The sequence below is a fragment of the Tympanuchus pallidicinctus genome, unplaced genomic scaffold (assembly GCF_026119805.1).
Source record: "Tympanuchus pallidicinctus isolate F22 unplaced genomic scaffold, pur_lepc_1.0 scaffold1, whole genome shotgun sequence".
NCBI lineage: Eukaryota > Metazoa > Chordata > Aves > Galliformes > Phasianidae > Tympanuchus > Tympanuchus pallidicinctus.
In genome coordinates this window covers 5,853,296-5,873,801 of record NW_026294618.1, presented here as the reverse complement: position 1 = coordinate 5,873,801, position 20,506 = coordinate 5,853,296, and the positions used below count along the sequence as shown (strand labels likewise).

Sequence of the window (20,506 nt, the reverse complement as noted above, 5' to 3'; positions counted from 1 at the left end):
GTAGGACAGAGCAGTGCCATAGCACAGAGCAGTGCCACAGCACAGAGCAATGCCACAGCACGGAGCAGTGCCTTACAGCGGTGCCCTCGCCCCATGGCCTCTCCCTCCTGTTGCCCCCCTCCCCTCCTCTGCCCGCCCCGGGGCGGGGACTGCTCCGACCCGGCTTCCCCCCCCCCCTTCCCCCCTTCCTCACGCCCCTATCCTACAAAACACGCCCGGCCCGGCTCAGTTCAGCTCAGCTCTCTCTTCGCTCCGCCGCAGCCGCTGCCGGCCGGGAGCCCATGGGAGGCGGCTGGGAGGTTTGGGGGGGTTCGGGTGGGTGGCGGGGAGAGGTCGCCGGGCCCTCGCTGTCTTTTCCTATCCCGGCCATCGCGCTGCTCTGGGGGTGTTGAGAGCCACGGGAATCCCGTCCCGCGTGGGTGAGTGGGGAACTTCCCGGGAATGGGCGGAGGGCGGGGGGAAGCAGAAAGATGGACAGCCCGGGGGAATGTGTGGGGATCGATGTGTGCCCGCAGCCTCCGGTGCCTCCATCCCGAGCATCCCTCCCGGTTTGGTTTGGTTCCCCTTGGGGATGCTGCCGGGTGAGAACAGCGGTGCTGGAACGTACGTATGCGATGCTCCCGGCTCCAGCCCTCCCCACTCTTCCCCTCGTGCCCCGCAGGCAGCGGGAGGATGGAGAACAAGGCCATGTACCTGCACACCTTCAGCGAGAGGGAGAACGGATCCATCTTCGAGGAGCCCTTCGAGGGCAGGAACCTCTCCAAGCTGAACCTCTGCGAGGACGGTGAGTGTTGCATGTTGCATTTGGGGGCAGGGACCCATCCCGAGCGGGGAGCTCCCCTTCCACTGCAGTTCTTTGGGAGAAGTGCTCTGGGAATCCCACTGCACAGAGCTCCCTGTGTCTCCTTTGCTGTTCTGTCCATCCCTTCTGGTCTCATGTGGGGATGAGTGCTCCTGTAGGATCACAATGGGCTCTGCTGCTGACCAGGGCTGTGCTCGAAGTGCTTCTTTTAGTTGGGAAAGTTTGAGTTTCCAGCTCTCATGCAAGTGTTTTTGCCCAGGGATGCCCTTTTTTCTTTTCTCTTGGCATACAAAGTGCTCCTTCCACTCAGTCCTGGCTTGGTCTCCATCACGAGATCAAGTACCACGGAACAGTCTCTCCCAAAGGAGGAACATTGCTCATATCACTGATGCCTTCCCAGACTCACACACGTGGGGCAGCCCTGGATGTAATGGGGAACCCGGGCAGGCTGCATCCAGCCTCTGCCAAATTGCTGTGTGGATGCTCACGCTGTGCAGGTGGCTCAAGGCAAGAAGAGCCATGGTGTTCCTGTGGTGCTCCAGCCCTTGGGATGGGCACAGCTTTGGGTCTGTGGGTCATTTTCCATGGCATTTACATGGGTAGTATTGCTACCCATACCGGATGTCACCCTGCAATGCTCCCCCTGACCCCGCAGCACGTGGACCACCCCAGCAGAGCTCAGTGCTGGCACGGAGCAGGAGCTGGAAGGGTTGGAGCTCTCTGCAGCCAAGCCCTGGCTGCAGCACTGAGCAGCAGCGTGCTGCCCCGTATGCTGGATCAACAACCCCTGTGTCTCCAGGGCCAAAACCTCTCCTCCCTTGCTCTCCCTATGCACAAGAGTTCACTGCAGGGAACCCGATCCCCACCCACTGTTGTGGGATCCAGGGGGTTGTGTTCTCTCTGGAGCCACATGGGATGATTCCCTGGGCAGAGACAAGGTCAGCCCTGAGCCTGTGAGGCTTTAGCACAAGGCAGGGCTCATCCCAGCATGAGGATGAGGAGGGATGCATGCAAACACTGCTCCCCTACTTTGGGATAGGAACACAGGGACCTCTAAATGGGACTGGGGATCAACCCTGCTCTCAGTCCCCACCTTCTTCTGGGGCCGGGCAGAGCAACAGCTCAGCTCCCCCGGGGATGGGCAGGGGAGAAATATTTGCTTTTCCCCTTGGTTACGAGCCGGAGCACAGCCCTGGGCTGCTCGTGTGGTGAACAGGGAGGAGTGGGTGGTTCAGGGCTCGGGGCCAGCTCCTCCCGGAGCCTCCCAGGACCTGATATAAGTGTTAATGTCAGAAAAATATTGCAGCTTTGCTCATTATGAAACCTTCGGTTCCATCTGTTTGGCCGGTGACAGCATGCCCCGAGCAGCAAATGGGAACCGTATGCGGGTAATGAGCTGCATGTTACAGGGAGGGAGGCTGCTGGGAGGTGAGAGCTGCCCTTGCACCTTCCGCTGCTCTGGGTGCCCTCAGACCTGGGATCCCATGGGATCTTGGGATCAGCCAGCAGGACCATAGCACTTCATCATCTCAGAGCCTGGTCACTAACCTCCCTCTGCCATAAATCTGCTCCGTCTTGAGCCCTACACCCAACGTTGTCCTTTGCTGGCTGGAGGGTTTCGTGAGACCCCTGAACCTGGGCAGGAGGGACACACCGCCCATGGCTGGGGAAGGTCTGGGTGCAATGGGATCACAGAACGATAGAATTGTTAGGGTTGGAGAACACCTCTAGGAGAAGGGGACAGCCCAGCTCCTTGTCCCTCATGTCCCCGCCTCGGTCTCATAGAGTGCCCATTGAATGGGATGGGGCTGGCTCCCCAAGCCCCACTGTGATGTTCTCTGCTGGATGCAGGCATTGTTCATGGGCGTGGATAAGTCTGGTCTACTCCTCATTGAGTTTGTCTTTGGGGCCACCGTGCTTCTCCCACTTCAATCTTTCTGCTGGATGCATCCAGTTGGGTGCACCGGAGTGCTGAGAGAGGGCAGGATTTGACCAGCCCCACCTGCTGCATTGCTGACAGCATTATGGCAGCTGAGATGTTGGCAGATTGGCTCCTGGAGGTGATGGATCCACACTGGCCAGGTGCTCCCCGTGACACCCACTCTGTCCCCAGGTGCCGGGCACAGGATGAAGGCAGCCGGGCGCTGCGGGCGGCTGGGCTCCCTGGCAGCACTCAAATATGCTGTGCTGGGACTCTACCTCCTCGTCTTCCTCATCCTCGTTGGTGTCTTCATCCTTGCAGGTAAGGGCTGAGTGAGCGGCCACGCTCCCTTGAGCAGGATGGGATGGGGACCTGCTGATGGCATCCCTCCAGGGGAGAGGGGTTGGCGATGGGGTCTGCTGTTTGTGAGGCTTGGACCCATCCCTGGATGGGGTTGGATGGGGTTGTGGGCAGCTTGGTCTATGGGAGGTGGCACAGAATGGGTTCCCCAGGGCAGTGAGCATGGCTCCCAAGGAGACACAGGGTTTGATTTTGGGTGGTGCTGTGTGGAGCTGGGGCTTGGACAATGATCTCCACGAGTTCCTTTCTTCTTGTTCTGTTCTGTGGGAGTCAGCAGGGACTTCAGGCTCCCACCCTACACTGCAACCTCAGCCCCATGCACACATCCCACAGGGTTGGCTCTGCCCTGTGTCACTGCTACCTTTTGTCCTCCCTTGTCCCAAAGCCCTGGACTCAGTTTGGGCAGCAGTCTGTATCCCTTTCCACGGCCCTGCACGGCAGGGACACCACAATAGCTGTCATACAGTCAGAGAATGGATTGGGTTGGAAGGAACCTCAGAGATCATCCATCTCCAAGCCCTAACAAGCACAGGGCTGCTCCAAAACACGGACAGGAGATGCGACCCCAAGGACCATTCTTTACAAAGGGTGGATTTCACTTTCTGTGGGCTGAGGAAGGGACAGCGGAGTTTTTGCTGGAATTTTGAAGCCTCTCCCACTGATTTCTTGCATTACATTGTTTTAATGTTGTTGTTGGACCGAGAAACCCCGCGCTGGGGATGCCATGAATTGTGCAAAGGGCTCGGGACAGGCACGCTCATCCTGGTCTGAGGCGCAGCTGTTTGCTGAAAGCAGCTCCAGCAATAACAGGAACAGGATCGCTGTGTCTGATAGGGGCAGGGAGAGCTGCAGCTGGGGCATCTTCAGGGCCTCATGTCCTGCAGCCCTCAAAGGGCACTGAGATCCCTGCTCTACCCATAAATCAAGACCCAGTTGCCCATGGGGCGGGGGAGAGCCAAGCCCTTCAGCCCACCCCATGCCTTGAGGTGCCCAGGATCAGGCTCAGCCCTGCTGCATCCCACTGAGCTAGGTGTGTGTCCAGAGCTGGCAAAGGGCAGAAAATGAGTAAACCACAAAAAAAAACAAAACAAAATAAACCACTTAAGAACTGAGGAAACAGGATGTTTTGGGTAAAAAAAAATAAAAATAAAAGAAGCAGGGAAAAAAAAACAACCAAGAGGCACGGTGCTCTAAACGCAGCCTGCTTTTAATATCCTCTTTTGCAAGAGTTTGTTGTAGTGGTTTTCTGGCTGCGCCCCTGGGATGCACACTCCCTCCTGCTTGGCTCCTCCAGGCACCGGCAGAAAGGCGATGTGGAAGGGAGAGATCAGCGGGGCTGCCAAGGGGGAATGGATTGCAGGGTGGGATCAGGCCGCAGGCACGCGCTGGAGCTGAGGGCACGTGGTTGGGGAACGCAGAGCTCGGGGTTATGGGGTTGAAAACACAGCTGAGCCCTCCTCGTGCCCTAAAAGAGCACGGAGCCTGAGCTGGTTGCACTCTTATGGACTCTACTCTCAGCTTTTTTGCTGGTTGAATCCCAGCGCTGCAGCTGACTTCTGCATGCACTGAAGTTGCCTCGGCGCGGGCATCCAACCGTGTTGGTGGATGGAGCTGCACCCCACTGCCACGCGTGCACATTTTGGCACCTCATAATGGGAAGACAAATGCAACCAACCACTCAAAAATCCCCTTCTTCCACCTTCTTTCCCCCACTTCAATTGCTGAGCACGATGCCGTGGAGCATCCCTTTGGTTTCTTGGGATCAGCTGTGCTGGCTGTGCTCCCTCCCAGCTCCTCATGCACTCCCTCCCAGTTGCACCTTTCTGTATGCTTGCACGTGTGCACGGGGTGAGAGTGCAAGCACCGTGCAGCTTGCAGCTGGAGCAGTGCCTGGGGAAGGATTTGCAATTCCTTGGGAAAGAGCAGGGCATAGCAGCTCATGGGTGCTCCCAGGGCAGGATTTGGGGTTGGGGAGCCGCGCCAGCAGATGCTGGGGACAGCAGCCAGAAGGACGACGTGTCCCAACAACACAATAGCAGGGAGGGAGCAGTTGCTTGCCGAGCCCTTTGGGGACCATGAGCTCAGCCCTGGCGCTGCCAGGCCTCGTGCTGGAGCTGGCAGCAGGATGGTATTTGGGGTGGCCTTGCCAGGTGCTGTGTGCAGATGGGTGTGCATCGCCACTGGTACCATCACACGTGTGGGTCTGTCCTGCATGCAACTGTGTGTATACACCGTGTGCATGCAGCTGTGCTCTATAAATGAGTGTGTTTGTGTGCACGCATGCATTAGTGTGTCTGTGTGTGTGCACGTGTACAAGCTGCGTGTGTGCATCTGTGTGCGTGCTGCAGGCTCCTGGCAGCTCTGATAAACACCCGCCAGTTCCCAGGTCCAGCATTCAAGCAAACAAAAGCAAACAAGGAGGCTGTGGGACCAACACACCCATGTTGTGCTCCTCTGGCTCAGCCCAATGCCTGCAGCTTTGCCTGATGAGTGGTGTCACATTCATCCTCATTACTCACAGCCATTCCCCTCCCTTCCGATGGGTCGGGATGAGGACTTGCCCTGTGTTATCAAGCTCAGTATTTCAGGCCTTTTCTTGGGACAAAGCCTTTTCTTTCCCATCTGCTTGTCACCAGCAAGAGAGGAGCAGCAGCAATGGGACCATACTGGCAGCGGTGGCTGATGGCACTGGGGTTGTGGGAGCACAGGGCTGCTGGCACGGGGCTGTGTGCATGGAGAGGTGGGATGGGAGCTGCACACAGCACAGAATCACAGAATCACAGAATCACCCGGGTTGGAAGGGACCTCAAGGATCATGTAGTTCCAACCCCCCTGCCTAGCAGGGCCACCAAACGTACACATTCAGGACACAAGGGACACATTGGCTCCAGCTGTCTGTGGGCTCCAGGGCTTCTCATTTTTTCCCTCATTGCTGGAGGGAGATGTGAGGCCTGAGGGCAGATGGATGTCCCAGCTGATGGCTTCTTCCCCTCCATCCTAATCTCCATTTCTTCATCCTTCCTTCCATCCCTTTCTCTCTCCCTCCGTTCTTCCCTCCATCTATCTTTCCCTCCATTTCTTTCTCTTCCTCCGTCTTTCTATCCCTTCACCCTTCCAGCCTTCCCTCCATCTCTGCATTCTTCCTTCCAGCTCTTTCTCCATTCATCCTTCCTTCCATCTCTCTATGCTTACCTCCAGTTCTCCATCCCTCCCTCCACCTCTCCTTCCTTCCATCCCCTTCTCTTTCCCTTCATTCTTCCCTCCATCTCTCTCCTTCCCTCCATTTCTTCATCTCTCCTTCCATTTCTCTATCCTTCCATCCTTCCCCCCATCCCTTTCTCTCTGCCTCCCTCCATCCCTCCGTCTTTCCTTCTATCCCTCCATCCCTCCCTCCCTCCCTCTCTCCTCCTCCACAGGGACCACAGAGCCAACCCACTGGGCTGCATCACAGAGCAGAGCTTTGTGTTCCAGCCAGGGGAGAAACCTGGTTGTTAAATTAAAATTAAAACCTCTGCAGGGGAAGAAGTAATTTGGAGATTTGTCTGTGGGGAGGGATCTGTGTGTGCTGAGGGAAGCGGACACTTTTAGCAGCCAGTTGGCTGCAGGGAAAGGCACAGAATGAAACCACTCAGCCTGGAGCAGGGAGGCTCAGAGGGATCCCATCATGGCCATAAATCCCTACAGGAGGTGCAAGGGGAAAGGGCTGGGCTCTGCTCAGGGGCACTGGGCGTAGCCTGGAGCTCAGGAGCTCCTCTCTTCCTATCAGCAGCACTGGTGTGCAGATAGATGCCAGAGCCCTGGCACAGGGAGTAGAGAGCTGAGGGGACTTCTGCTTGGGCATCGCCCACAGCCCCTGGCTGTGGTGCTGGGCACACTACTCTGAGCAGTCCTGCAGTGATGGGGAGGAGGGGGGAATGACCAGAAGGATCCAGGGGTGCCTCCAGCCCCAAGCACCCTGGGGTTCTGAGGTTCTGTGATGATAAGTGGATGGATGATGGGTAGATGTATGGATGGATTGATGGGTGGATGGGTAGATGGATGAGTGGATGGGTAGATGGATGAGTAGATGGGTAGATGGATGAGTGGATGGATAGATGGATGAGTAGATGGGTAGATGGATGAGTGGATGGGTAGATGGATAAGTGGATGGGTAGATGGATGAGTGGATGGGTAGATGGATGAGTGGGTGAATGAGTGAACGGATGGATGGGTGGATAGATGGATCAGTGGAGCACCTCAGAACGGGAGATGCCCGAATGCTATGTGCACACCTCTGCCAAGTCCCATCTTCTTGGGGTGCTTCCTGATGCCCCTTTCCCTTCTCTCCCTCGCAGTCTCCAGGCCACAGACTTCTCCTGAGGACCTGAAGGCGTTGATGGGGAATGTGAACCGCCTCAATGAGAGTTTCCGGGACATGCAACTGAAGCTGCTGCACCTCCCTCTGAAAGGGGATGTGATGGATCACATCTGGAGGCTCCAGGACCTTCTCCAGAACCACTCGGACTCCTTGTTCCTCATGACGGGCTCGCTGCAGAAGCTGGAAGGCCTTCTGTGGAGCCTGCAGACCCAGGCTGGCCAAACCGATAGGGCCGTGGCCAACCTGTGGGACAGCCTGGCCCTGCAGGGCGATGCAGCCCAGCAGGAGCTCTACAAGCTCTCAGTGGAAAGCAACAACAGCCGGCTGCTGCTGCAACACCACGAACACCTCTTGAGCCACTTGGGCAGCAGGCTGGAGGGTCTGAGCGAGCAAGTGACAGCCGTCAGCGGAGCCGCCGATGCCATGAACAGGACCTTCTCCTACGATGTCAACGTCCACCACAGCCGCATCCAGGACCTGCAGGTACTGATCAGCAATGCCACCGAGGACGCCCGGCGGATGCGGCTCATCCACATCGCCATGGAGGAGCAGCTGAAGCACGAGCTGGCCATCCTCGGCAACGTGACGGAGGACCTGCGTCTCAAGGACTGGGAGCACTCCATTGCACTGAAGAACATCTCCGTCATACGGGGTAGGTCGAGGTCCTTTGGTAAGCAGCATCCTGGTTGGTGCTGAGAATCATAGCACGGTTTGAGTTGCGAGGGACTTTTAAAGGCCATCTGGTCCAACTCCGCTGCAGTGGGGGTGTCCTTGGTGCTTTGGGTGGCCCTGGTGGCACGGGGATTTCCTTTGGGGGCATCTCAGGAACGCTGGCATGCACCAAATCCGTCACAGAACCACAAAATCGTAGGGGTTGGAAGGGACATCTGGAGAACATCTAGTCCAACTCTAGCTCTGTGTGGTGTCCAGGTGTCTCCATCGCCTTGGATGCTCTATCAATGTCCCTCCAAGTTCTCTCTGGTCCACATTAGGGCGCTCCTGGGATTTTCTCACTGGTTAAACCTCTGCCAGGTCCCTGCTGACCACAGACCAGGCTGAGTGCAGCAGGCCGAGGGCTTTGTGTGCTGCTGCAGTGGTCAAGCAGAACATTTCCCACCAGGTGCCTTCACTCATCACCCATCACATCACTTGCTTAACCACATATCCTTATCAGATATCTATTATATATACCACATATAAGATGTTGGAGGAAATTTTTCACTCACAGAGTGGTCAGGCCCTGGCACTGCTGCCCGGAGAAGCTGTGGGTGCCCCATTCCTGGAGGTGCCCAGGGTCATGTATGGGGGCTGAGCAGCCTGATGTAGTGCCTGATTCAATGGTTGGCAACCAACTCATCGATCTCTGAGGTCCCTTCCAACCCAAGACGTTCTATGATTCTATGATCTTCTTCTTTGCAGGTTTCCCTTCCCATGTTCTCATCTCTACCTGCAGCCCATACCAAATAACCGACCCATCCTCTCTTGACCACTGCCCCTAGTTTTGCAGAAATCCTTTTTTGCCAATTATGATATTACTGTCTTAGGCAGTGACATATGCACACCCAGAACAGAGGTGCTCCTCTTGCTGCTCCTCAGTCACATCATGGACAGATGGGTTTTCATTGGCTGAAACATGAGCAGATTCAGTGGGATCCATTTCACACCAGCTCCCAATTCCAATGTCCTCAGTCCACGATGAGCATTTTCCTGGTGCTCCTTGCCAAGTGCAGGGGCTGCCAAGACACTGGATCTGTCTGGCTGTTATCTGAGCCAGGAGGGGACAAATGTGGCTTTGCAGCATCTGGAGCTGCAGCAGCTTCAGCCACCTGACAGCAGAATCATAGAACCATAGAATCATAGAATGATTAGGCTGGAAGGAACCTTAAAGATCTTAGAAACACAGAAAGGATTGGGTTGGAAGAGACCTTAAAGATCATAGAGCCATGGAATGGTTGGGTTGGAAGGGTCACTAAAGATCATAGAGCCATAGAATGGTTGGGTTGGAAGGGTTATTAAAGATCATAGAGCCATAGAATGGTTGGGTTGGAAGTGTCATTAAAGATCATAGAGCCATAGAATGGTTGGGTTGGAAAGATCTTTAAGGGTCAAAGAGTCCCAGAATCATAGAATCATGAAATGGTTGGGATGGAAGGGATATTAAAAATCAACCAGTCCCAAGCTGCTGTGAGCAGGATCGCACCCTCTAGATCAGGTTGTCCTCTAGGATATGCTGTGGTGGCTGATGGACCACTGGGCTCATTGTGGTGGGAACAGCTTTGAAGGATGAGTAAATCTTGGAGCCAGCTAACAGATTTGTTGTCCCCAGGACTGTGTCTGACCTCTGGTTTTAGGGAAAGGGAATGTGGGACAAGTGCAGCATGTCCTGTCCCTGGCTGTGTTCTCCAGTCCCCAGGTCTTATGGAGCAGACATGGTTGATAGTCGCCCATGGCCATCTTCCATGAAACCTTGTGCTATCTTCACCTGTCCATGCCCTTGGCCTCCCTGATGTTCCATGGAAGGCTATCTGGGATGGAGGGAGGGGGGAAGGGGATGGGATGGGATGGGATGGGATGGGATAGGATGGGATGGGATGGGATAGGATGGGATGGAATAAGATGATAATGATGAGATAATGCTGAGAGAATGTGATGGTGATGATGAGATGATGAGATGATGAAGATAAGGATGAGGAGAAGGGTTGCACTGAAGCAGCTACAACCACCCTGCCAAGAGGTGCCCATAATGGGTGCATGAACAGGACATGGCCTCCCTCTTGCTCTTTCAGGGGACAGAAAATCAATGGCTGTACATAGCACCACCCATACATGCATCCATATCCTTCCTATTTCTTAGTTTTTTGACCCATCTATTCAGTTTTTCCCAGCAGACCCATTCCCATGGCAGGGTGTCCATGTTGCTGCATCCCTCTGCCAACCCCACTGCACATCATCCCCATGGCAAACCACAGGGCACCGCTCTTAATTTCTTAATCCTGTAATTTCTTAGTTTCTTAAATCCTTAACCTTATTTAGGACTGCTGAGTGCCCCCCTCTCCCAGTCCTGGCCCTAAGGGACGTGGTTAGTGGGCAGGGTGATGATGGATCAACATCTTAGAGGTCTTTTCCAACCTTAATCATTGTGTGATTCTGTGATCCCTCATCACCACCACGGCTGGCTGTTGTTTTTCTGCACAACTGTCAGACTGTGGCTTTTTGGGTTTCTAGGAAAACAGAGTTTTATGGTTTCCAATTATCACCCTGGCGTGGTAGGACAGTGACCAAATGACCCTCCAGACCTCTCTCTGCCCTATTTTCAGTTATCCCATGAATCATTTCTTTTCTGTCCAAGTTCTTCCAGCAGATTCAGCCCATAATTGTTTTCAGCTTCATGGAGTTGGCCCCTTGCAAGGCTCTGTCACTGCTTGGACTTTCTGCTCACTCACAACAAAAATGATCACCAATGGTTTGTTCCCAGCCAGGGGTGATGTCTGTGCTGTAAATCCTCTCCTAAAGGCTCATCTCAGTATTTCCAAAGAGCTTTAAAAAAAAAAAAAAAAGAAAGAAAGAAAGAAAAAAATGTTATTTATTATTTCTTTCCTGGAAGATATTTCAGTGGAGATGTCACAAATCTTGCTCGAAAGGAAATTCCAGCAAAAACTGAAATTTCCTTTCAGGTCACATGCAGGTGGAAGATACGAGGTGAAGGAAGAGGAAAAATAGGGTGATACTTAATGATAATTCTATACACATCTATATGCACAAAGCAGCTGAGGTTGATGGAGTTGCTACGGTCCTTTGCACAGAGCAGGGGACGGGGCTGCTGGCAGTGCCCTGTAGCCAGAGCTAAGGGAGCCCACATGGACACCATTGCAACCAACCCCATTGCGTTCCAGGGCCCCCAGGACCCAAGGGAGACCCTGGCCATGAAGGGATGGAGGGGGAGCCTGGCCGGCCCGGCCCACCAGGCCTGCGAGGTAAGGACTTATGGGGCAGCCCCTGGGCTCCTCCTTCTGTGGGACACTGATGCTTAGGGACGTTTCATAGGATGCTTTCTTCAATGCCAAGAATGCTTTTTTTTTCCCTTCTTTTTCCCTTTCTTAATTCAAACCATTGTTTCCAAGACAAATTCAATTGAAAATACAAGAGAAGACCCTCACATACCCTGAGAAATTGGCCTCATCGTGAGCCTGGTTCTCATTTTCAGCCCAACCCAGAAGTGATGGGTTTACATACAGGATGTGGATGCACAGCACTGCCAGGATCCCATCACCCTGACCCACATGGGGCTGCCAGTGTCACAGCAGAGGGGCTCAGAGCCTTGGACACCCCCCTCCCCCGTTTTAATGCCCTACATCCCCCTGGTGGTGGAAACCCAGCTGCTCTCCCCAGCGCTGGCTGCCCACACTCCTTTCACCAACAGATATATTTTTTTCATGTGCTGACAGATTCATGGCTGTTTTTCTTGGGCGTTACAAGCGTCAGAAATACATCATCTGGTTTGTTTCCTCTTCTTTTTTTTTCTTTTTTTTTTTCTTTTTTTTTTTTTTTTCCCTTCTTTATTTTTTCTTTAAACAGAAAAACAAAACGGTCTCTGGAGGGTTCACCTATGGGCAGAGCTGCTATTTTGGGGTCTTTCTCCACCTCGCTTTTTTCCGGTGCATTTTTGGATGCAGTTGGGGTAAAATCCCCATAGCGCTGCAGCTCTGCCCTCCTGCCCCCAAATCAGGGCCAGCTCCTGCCCCACTGTGATGCCCCATAGCGCAGCACAGAATTCAGTCCCCATGTCCTCTGGAACCCAAGTTCACCTCGGTGGCTTTTCCTTCTTCAAACCAGAGGAAAACCCTGGGATTCCCAGAAAGGTCAGCCCAAGAGGGGCTCAGCTCAGTGCCGAGGGTGGGGGGCTCTCATGGAGTGGTTCCTGTGCTGCACCGTGACCCCTTTGCTTCTGTCCTTGCTCCAGGGATGCCTGGGGAGAGAGGACTACCAGGACCACGTGGCTTGAAGGGGGACAAAGGAGACTTTGGCCCTATGGGTCCAGCTGGGATGCGGGGATTCAAAGGTAAGGACCAATAGGACTGGGAACAAAGGTAAGGACCAGCCTCTAGGACATAGAATTATTGGGTCATTAAGGCTGGAAAAGACTACTGAGATCACCAAATCAACCCATCACCACCACTAAACCATGGAGTCATTGGATTGGAAAGATTTTCAGGTTGACCAAACCATCAGCTTGACCTGCTGAATGCTATTCCTAACTCACATCCCTTAGTACCACGGGAGTGAAAGGGCACATCAGGGGCTTCTTGGATGTGGAGGGGAAGCACTGCTATGGGGGCACAGAACCTCTGCTTTGGGATGGGTGAGCGTGGGGATGCTCTGGGAGTGCACACTTGGTGTGGGCATGAGTATCTCCCCTATAGAAAGCAACAGGAGGGAAGAGCTTTGTTTTTGTGCTCCCTTCCTGACTCGCTGTGGTTTGAGCACGGAAGGCGCCCGCACACAGCAAGGCAAGGCACACCCAGGGGACCTTTTAAAAGAAACTCCTCAGTGCTGCAGCCTAAATCGGGATGGGTGATGCCAGCTCCCAAAACAGGCTCTTTCCATCCCAAAATGGAGGAGGCAGGAAGAGCCCAGCCCAGGGATGTGGCACCGCCCTGGCTCCAGCTGTCCCTTTTTGGGGATGTCCCCATCCACGTTCTTTGTCTCTTCCAGCAGTTCTCTGCCCCAGTTTCCTCTGGTGAAATGCCCTCAGTCTGTTCCTGGTCCTCTGGAGCATCTCCATGGTGATGGTGGTTGGGTCAGGGCTTGGGGCCAGGCTAGGAGGTCCCTTCCAATCTAAAGCATTCTGGGATTCTGGGACTCTGGATCTACGACAGCAGGAACCATGGCCACTTCTCAGCAGCAGTTGGACTTGATAATGTGAAAGGTCTTTTCCAACCTTAACGATACTATGATTCTATGAGCAGCCATGGTGTTGATAGGTTGGCTTTGGGATTGATGATCCTAAACATCTTTTCCAACTGCAATGATTCTACGATTCCCCTGTTAGCTCTCCAACACATTTCCAAAGCCATTCTGCATCTCAAGTCCCCTTGCCCAGGGAGACTGAGCATTACTGCTCTTGGGTATGGAAAGCAGAAAGTTGGATGGCCCCAGAGGCAGTGGTGAAGTTTCTAATTGTATCTGTGTGTGTGTATATGGGTGTCTGCTGATTCTAGCTAGCATCTCCTTGCTGCTATGGAGCAATCCCTATATCCAGGGATGCCACCACCTCTGAGTCCTTCCTGTCCCATCCCTGTCCCACCCCTCCGTGACAGATATGTGCCACCCTGTGGCAGCCCCGGGTCCCAATGAAATCCCAAATCTGTCAGGATCAGGGGGCTTCTCCCCAGCCCTTCTCCAATAAATCACAAAGCACGTTGGCAACAAGTGCTGAATTTCTACGGTTTATGGGATTCTCTGAAATTTATAGGAAACAGACCCAGGGTGAGGCAGTGCTCCAAGCTGGGGCTTCAAGCACCCCTGTCACAACCCTAACCCTATAGCAGGAGGGGTGAGCAACAAGGCTCTCCCCAAAAACCCCAGCTGTCCCCACTGTAGGAAGTTCTCCCCAAAATTCCTGCTTCGCAGTATTGGAGAAAAACGTACCAAACACTGCAGACACCCTCAGGGATGGCTTTTCTTTCCTGCCTATTTCCTCTCGTCACTATTTTCCTATCCTCGATGTATTTTCCCTCCAAATCACCCCAGGAAGGGATTATTTCCCCCATTTCCAAATGGGAAAAGCCATTCTGGAAAGTGAGCATAAATCAGTTGTGTTTATGCTGTCCCAGGGAATGCTGTGCAGGGAGCGTGCTTGGGAGGGAAAGCAGTAAATTAACCAGAGGTGGGGGGAAATTTGGGGCAACGAGAGGTTCCTCTTCATACAGGCAAAGCAGGAGGTTCTGTCTGGGACTGAATTTAAAGGGCAGCAAGAGCTGCATCCATCAAGGCACACTAACAGCATCCCTTCCTCCCTCCAGACCACTGAGGGCCATGGTCAGTGGGCATGATGGGGATGGCTTGGGGTCAGACTTGGTGATCTTGGAGGAATTTTCCAACCTTGGTGATCTCATGATTCCATGATTCTATGGGTGGGAAATGGCCATGACCATGGGTGGGATCCCCGTGAGCCTCCTTAGGAGCAAGTACCTGTGGTGGCCCATGTTCATTTTGGTATCCACCATGACCCAGCTCCTATGCTGCACTCATCTTCTACTCACCTTCCTATTCTTCAAGTTGATCATCAAATGATAGAATCGCTCAGGTTGGAAAAGCCTTCTGAGATCCCCAAACCCAACCCCAGCCCACCGTGCCCACTGCCCACATCCCTCAGTGCCACATCCCCATTGCTCTTTGAACACCTCCAGGGACGGTGACCCCACCGCCTCCCTGGGCAGCTGTGCCACTGCATCACTGTCTTTCTGGGCAGACTTTTTCACAATATCCAACCTGAATATCTTCTTCTTCTGAAAGTTTTCAGTGCTGCAGTCACAGAGTCACAGATTCAAGCCGGTTATAGATCATAGATCCACATTCCTTACTGGGACTTTCAGACCATGGCACTTTTGCCCAGCGCTGCAGATGGCATTTCTGTTCCTTGAGTTCCACCCTCCCCCGTGCATCTCCCCTGATAATCCCTATTCAATGCACTGTAGGGCCCTGCAGGGATTGCAGCGTGCACCGCAATTCAGCTCCCTGTGACCTCGTAACACTGAGACCTGGGAACCCCTTTGCTACTCCCCACAATAGGGTGACAGTATGGCACTCGTGGCTGTGCCCATACACCATCCCACGCTGCCATGTCCCACCCCCACCTCTCTCCTGCTCTCGGTTCTGCTGCCATCTGGTTCCCATCAGCAGTGCAGGCTGCAGGCAGCCTTCCTCCAGCTGACACAGCTGGGACTGCCCGGGGGGAGCGATCTCAGCTTCCCAGAGCCTCCAAGTTAAAGGGCAAGAATTTCCTGCATGCTTTTTTTGCTTTTATTATTATTATTATTATTATTTTCCTCCAAACGTTCATGCGTGTTGGTTGTTGTTCCTACAGGCAGATGAGGGACGAGGGCTTCTCGTTTCGGGGAGCAGCTCCAGCACCCACTGCTTTTGGTTCCCTTTATCCCAAGGGACAGTTGGAGCATTGCCTTCAGCCCCTGGGGTCCCCTCTGCTTCTCATCCTTAATCTGCACCCGGAGCTGTTGTGTACAGCCACAAAGCAGCTGATGCAGCATCTTAAGGGTGTTTCACATGGATTTGGGGCTCCCTGAGTTGTGTCTGGAGGTCACAGAGTCACAGAGTGGCTTGGGTTGAACCTGAAGGATCATCTCATTACAACCCCACTGAAACCTTGTGCCAAGCTGGGGAGGCAGAACCACTTCTGCTTGGGAAGGGATAGAAAGATCTGTTTTCCTCCTAAATTTTCTACCCACACCACCAAGGGGAGGGATCTCAGCAAATTGCTCTTTTCCCAAGAGCAGCTCCGTGTTCAGCAGCCACTGCCTTGCTAGAGGCTGACACACATCTCCTTTCAGCAAGGCTGATATCCCCTACTCTTTCTCTTCCCAGGTGATCGAGGACCAAAGGGAGAGAAGGGAGACCGAGGCAGTGACATGGGTGAGTGTCCATGGATGTTCCCTGCTGCTTTTTCCCCACAGGACACGCTGGGGATGGTCCCTCTGCTCTTGGTTTTGATGCTGTTTGCTCCTTATCCTCAGCATCTGAGATTAGCCAAATAGTTTGGCAAACCAGGGCAACAAGCCTGGGGCATCAGAGGCTGGGAAAGCATCGCCAGGATGAATCACAGAATCATTAAGGCTGGACAAGACCTCTAAGATGAGCAAGTGCAACCACTGACCCATCCCCACCATGCTCACACATAGAACCATTGAGGTTGGACAAGAACCTCCAAGATCACCATGTCCAACCACTGACCCCTCCCCACCATGCTCACACATAGAACCATTGAGGTTGGACAAGAACCTCCAAGATCACCATGTCCAACCACTGACCCCTCCCCACTATGCCCAATGACTCGTGCCCCTAAAATGGGACGTGGTTACATGGGATGGGTGCATCCAGCACAGACCCGGCTGGAAGCTGGATGCATGCATCCTTATCCCAAACAAAAAGGATCTGCATGGCCCTTGGGGTGGGTTTGCATCCTGTCCCCCCTCCTCACCAGGCAGATGTTCTCTATTAGAGCAAAGCTATCTCGGTGCAGCTGCAAAGACTCAGCCCTTGTTTTCACAGCCACTAGGATTTGTTTCTCCCCTTCAGCTTTTCCTTTCTTGTTTTGCTTTGGCTTCGCTGGGGAGGGAAGGTCAGAGGGAGGCATTGAGGGGGTCGGAAGGAATTGGTGCAGGGAAAGCAAACACACACAGGAAAAAATGAGGAATGATGATTTGGGGGCTTACTGAGTATGAGGCACTTGGCTGATACAAAGGGTGATGACTTGAAATGAAAAGAGGGAGATTCAGGTTAAATGCTAGGAGGAAATTCTTCACAGTGAGGCCCTGGCACTGCTGCCCAAAGAAGCATGGGTGCCCCATCCTTGGAGATACCCAAGGCCATGGATGGAGCTTTGGTGTGTAAGAGGTGTCCCTCTGGCAGAGGTTGAGGCTGGGTTGGCTGTAAGGTCCCTTCTGACCCAAACCACGCTGGGATTCTGGGTCCATGAGATGGTATTGGGGCGCGCTGGGGGTTCCATAGAGATCCACAGGGTTCTACTGGGATCCCACAGAGATTCATGGGAGGCTATTGGGATGTTGTAGGGTGCCATAGGAGTCCTTGGAGGTTCTAGAGTTCCATAGTGTTCTATTGAGGTGCTACTGTGGGTCCTGAGGGACTACTGGGGTCTCATAGGGTGCTACTGGAGGGCTGTTGGGTTCTGGGGGTGTTCTCAGAGTCCTTATGGAGGTGTTTGAATGCTACTGGGGACCATGAGGTGCTCACTTGGGATCCATAGGGTGCTGTTGGTGTCCCACTGAGGTGCTGCTATTGAGGTGCTTTGAGAGTTCCGTAGAGATCCATAGGGTTCTACTGAGATCCCAGAGAAGTCCAGCAGTGGGCTATTGGGATGCTGTAGGGTGCCATAGGGTTCCTGGGAGACTCTGGGTCCCATAGGGTGCTATTAGGGGGCTGCTGGGTCTAAGATAGACTGTAGGTATGCGTAGGATGTTATTGGGGTGCTGTTGGAGTGCTATTAGGATCCATGGGGTGCTCAGTTGGGGTGATTCAGGGGGTCCATGTGGTCATACTGGGTGGTATTGGAGGTCCTGAGTGGTTCTTCTATTTCCATAGGGTGCTATTGGGGTACTGTGGGGATCTATTGGGCTGCCACAGGGGTCTGTGGTGTACCAGAGTGGTGTCATAAGAGGTCTGTGAGTGCTCTGGGATCCACAGGGTGCTGTAGGAGTGCTATTAGGGCCCAGGAGATTCTTAACAGGGGTCCATGGGGTGCTATCGGGATACCATAGAGGGGGTTCATAGAAATCCATAGGGTTCTATTAGCACCCCGTAGAGATCTGTGAGGGGCTATTGGGATACTGTAATGTGCTGTTGCGGTGCCACTGGGGGTACTGGAGGCTATTGGGGTCCCATAGGGTGCTACTGGGATGCAGTAGGGTTTTAATGGGGTGCTACAGGAGTCCATGGAGTGCTACTGGGGTGTTGTAGGATGCTGTTGGAGTCCATAGAGTTCTACTGGGCTGCCGTAGGAGCCCATGAGGTGCCACCGGGATCCTTAGGGTCTATGGTGAGCCGTTGGGGTGGCCTTGGTGACAACCACAGTGGGACATCTCCAACGCCACATCGCACGGTGATGCCCCACCAACCCCCCCATCACTCCTGTGTCCCGTCGTGTCCCCCCATGTCCCCTGACATCCCCTCTGTCCCCAGCAGCTGCTGCCGAGGAGGGGTTGATCCGGTTGGCCAATGGCTCGGGACCCCACGAGGGCCGCGTGGAGGTTTTCCACGACCGCCGTTGGGGCACGGTGTGCGATGATGGCTGGGATAAGAAGGATGGGGACGTGGTGTGCCGGATGCTGGGCTTCCGAGGCGCCGAGGAGGTGTACCGCATGGCCCGCTTCGGCCAAGGTGAGCAGGAGGCAGCGGGTGACAACAAGTGACAACATTGGGATGGCAGTGCTGGACAGCACCACCACCGGGGCTGTGGGAGTTTGGCTTGGAAACCAACCCTCATGAAGACGTCCTGAAGTCCAGGAGCTGGTGGCCTCTGCAGCTTATGTAGACCCCAGGGGTGGCCCTGCAGCTGTGCCCCAGTGCCCCAGCTGGAAAGAGTGCAGGGCATGGAGAGCAGCCAGCTCTGTCCCCATTGCTGTCCCCTCCCCATCCCTGTCCCCATTCGTCACCCCAACTTTGACCTCATCACCAGCCCTGTCCCCATCCTCACTCCTGTCCCCATCCCTGACCATATCTGTGTCCTCATCCCCATCCAAACTTCGATCCTCATCCCTATCCCCATCCCCATCCCATCTCCATCCCTGTTCCCATCTCCGTTCCTTTTCCGTCCCTGACCACATCTGTGTCTCTATCACTTTCCCTGTCCTCGTCCCCAACTTCATCCCCAATCCCATTCCTGTCCGTCCTCTTCCCCAACTCCATTCCCATTCCTCTCCCATCATCATCCCTGTCCCTGTTCCTGTCCCCATCCCTGACTGACATCCCTGATCTGTCTTCATCCCTATTCCAATTTCAATCATCATCCCCATCCCCCTCGCCATCCCTGATCCCATTCCCGTCCCAGACTCCATCCCTATCCCCATTCCATCTCCATCTCTGATCCCATCCCTGTCCTCATCCCCATCTCTATCCTCATCCCTGACCACATCTATGTCCCCATCCCTGTCCCCATCCTCATCCCCAACCCCATCCCTGTCCTCATACCCATCTCCATTCCTGTCCCGTTCCCATCCCTATCCCTATCCTCATTCTATTCCCATTCCATCCCATCCCATCCCTGTTCCCACATCTGACTCATCCCCATCCCTATCCCTGGTCCCTGTTCCCGACCTCATCCCCACTCCACCTCATCCCCATCCTCGCAGCTGACCCCTCTCCATCCCCATCCCACAGGCACGGGCAGGATCTGGATGGACGACGTCTCCTGCAAGGGGACTGAGGACAGCCTGCTGCTCTGCAGCTTCTCCAGCTGGGGCAAGACCAACTGCGGCCACGCAGAGGATGCGGGCGTCAAGTGTGTGACGCCGTGACAGTGAGGACACCCAGTGCTCCTCACCTGCATTTCCCAAAAGGTTTTATTGGAGAAATAAATGCTTTTTTTATTATTCTCTATTACGCTTCTCTATTATGGCTTCCTATTAGGGTTCCCTATTAGGATTCCCTATTCGAGTTCCTTATTAGGCTTCTCCAAGCCCAGCGCTCAGGACGATGGCTCCTGGTGTTTGAGGTGGGATTAGGGGTCTGTGGGGGATCCGTGCAGTCCTGATCCAAATGGGATTTAGGGACAGACAGAGAGAGGTGGTGGCTGGATGGGGGCCCCACAAGGCGAGGTGGGAGGTGTCAGCCTGGCGTGTTGAAATCGGAGCTCAACCCACGCTTGTGGGAAATGAGGGAAAAACATCTCGGATGTTTTGGGTGTGGGAACGGCCCTGGTGGGCGTGTGATTAGGGAGGGAGGTCAGAGGGAGGGTTTGGGGTGTTGCAGAGAGGCAGGACGTTTCCAGGGGTGTGTGGAGCTACTGCCCCCACGTGGCACCTTTATAGGGACACGATGCCCCAGGGGTTTTGAGGATATTGTAGCAACACAACTCCTTGAAGGGCTGGGAATCCCATGGAGAATTCCGTAGTGGCTTGGAACTCCATGGAAATCCTTCCCAAAGGGTTTAGGAACTTCATGGGGATCCCCCTTAGATGTTGCAGACTCCACTTGGGACCCATCCAGAGGCTTGGGGACCTCGTGAAGATCTCTCAAAGGGCAGGATCCATAGGGTCCCCCTTTAGGAGCCTGGAAACACTACAGGGAATACCCCAGGAGTTTGTGGGACACCAGA

At 54.1% G+C, this 20,506-nt stretch overlaps 2 protein-coding genes across 4 annotated transcripts in view; one reads left to right on the top strand and one right to left on the bottom strand.

Moving 5' to 3' along the window:
* LOC128084794 (uncharacterized) overlaps positions 1-20,506 on the bottom strand; it is a 240,064-nt gene that overhangs the window by 168,353 nt on the left and 51,205 nt on the right. The window lies entirely within an intron of this gene.
* Positions 295-19,788, top strand: SCARA5 (scavenger receptor class A member 5). 3 transcript variants are annotated; one of them, XM_052692589.1, is made up of 9 exons: positions 295-419; positions 662-784; positions 2,916-3,044; positions 7,418-8,092; positions 11,334-11,414; positions 12,401-12,499; positions 16,042-16,089; positions 18,376-18,570; positions 19,570-19,788. In XM_052692589.1, the coding sequence occupies exons 2-9, from the start codon at positions 673-675 to the stop codon at positions 19,704-19,706; spliced, it is 1,476 nt and encodes a 491-aa protein (XP_052548549.1). In that variant the 5' UTR covers positions 295-419; positions 662-672; the 3' UTR covers positions 19,707-19,788. The 3 variants fall into 3 exon arrangements, with proteins under 3 accessions (XP_052548549.1, XP_052548533.1, XP_052548539.1); XM_052692573.1 differs by having other exon boundaries at positions 18,373-18,570; XM_052692579.1 differs by having other exon boundaries at positions 305-419; positions 666-784; positions 18,373-18,570.

Excerpts from the sequence above, each read along its gene's own strand:
- SCARA5 (XM_052692573.1), top strand. The coding sequence starts at position 673 with ATGGAGAACAAGGCCATGTACCTGCACACCTTCAGCGAGAGGGAGAAC. Across the intron at positions 3,045-7,417 it reads TGGTGTCTTCATCCTTGCAG|TCTCCAGGCCACAGACTTCT; the intron begins GTAAGGGCTGAG and ends TCTCCCTCGCAG. Across the intron at positions 8,093-11,333 it reads GAACATCTCCGTCATACGGG|GGCCCCCAGGACCCAAGGGA; the intron begins GTAGGTCGAGGT and ends ATTGCGTTCCAG.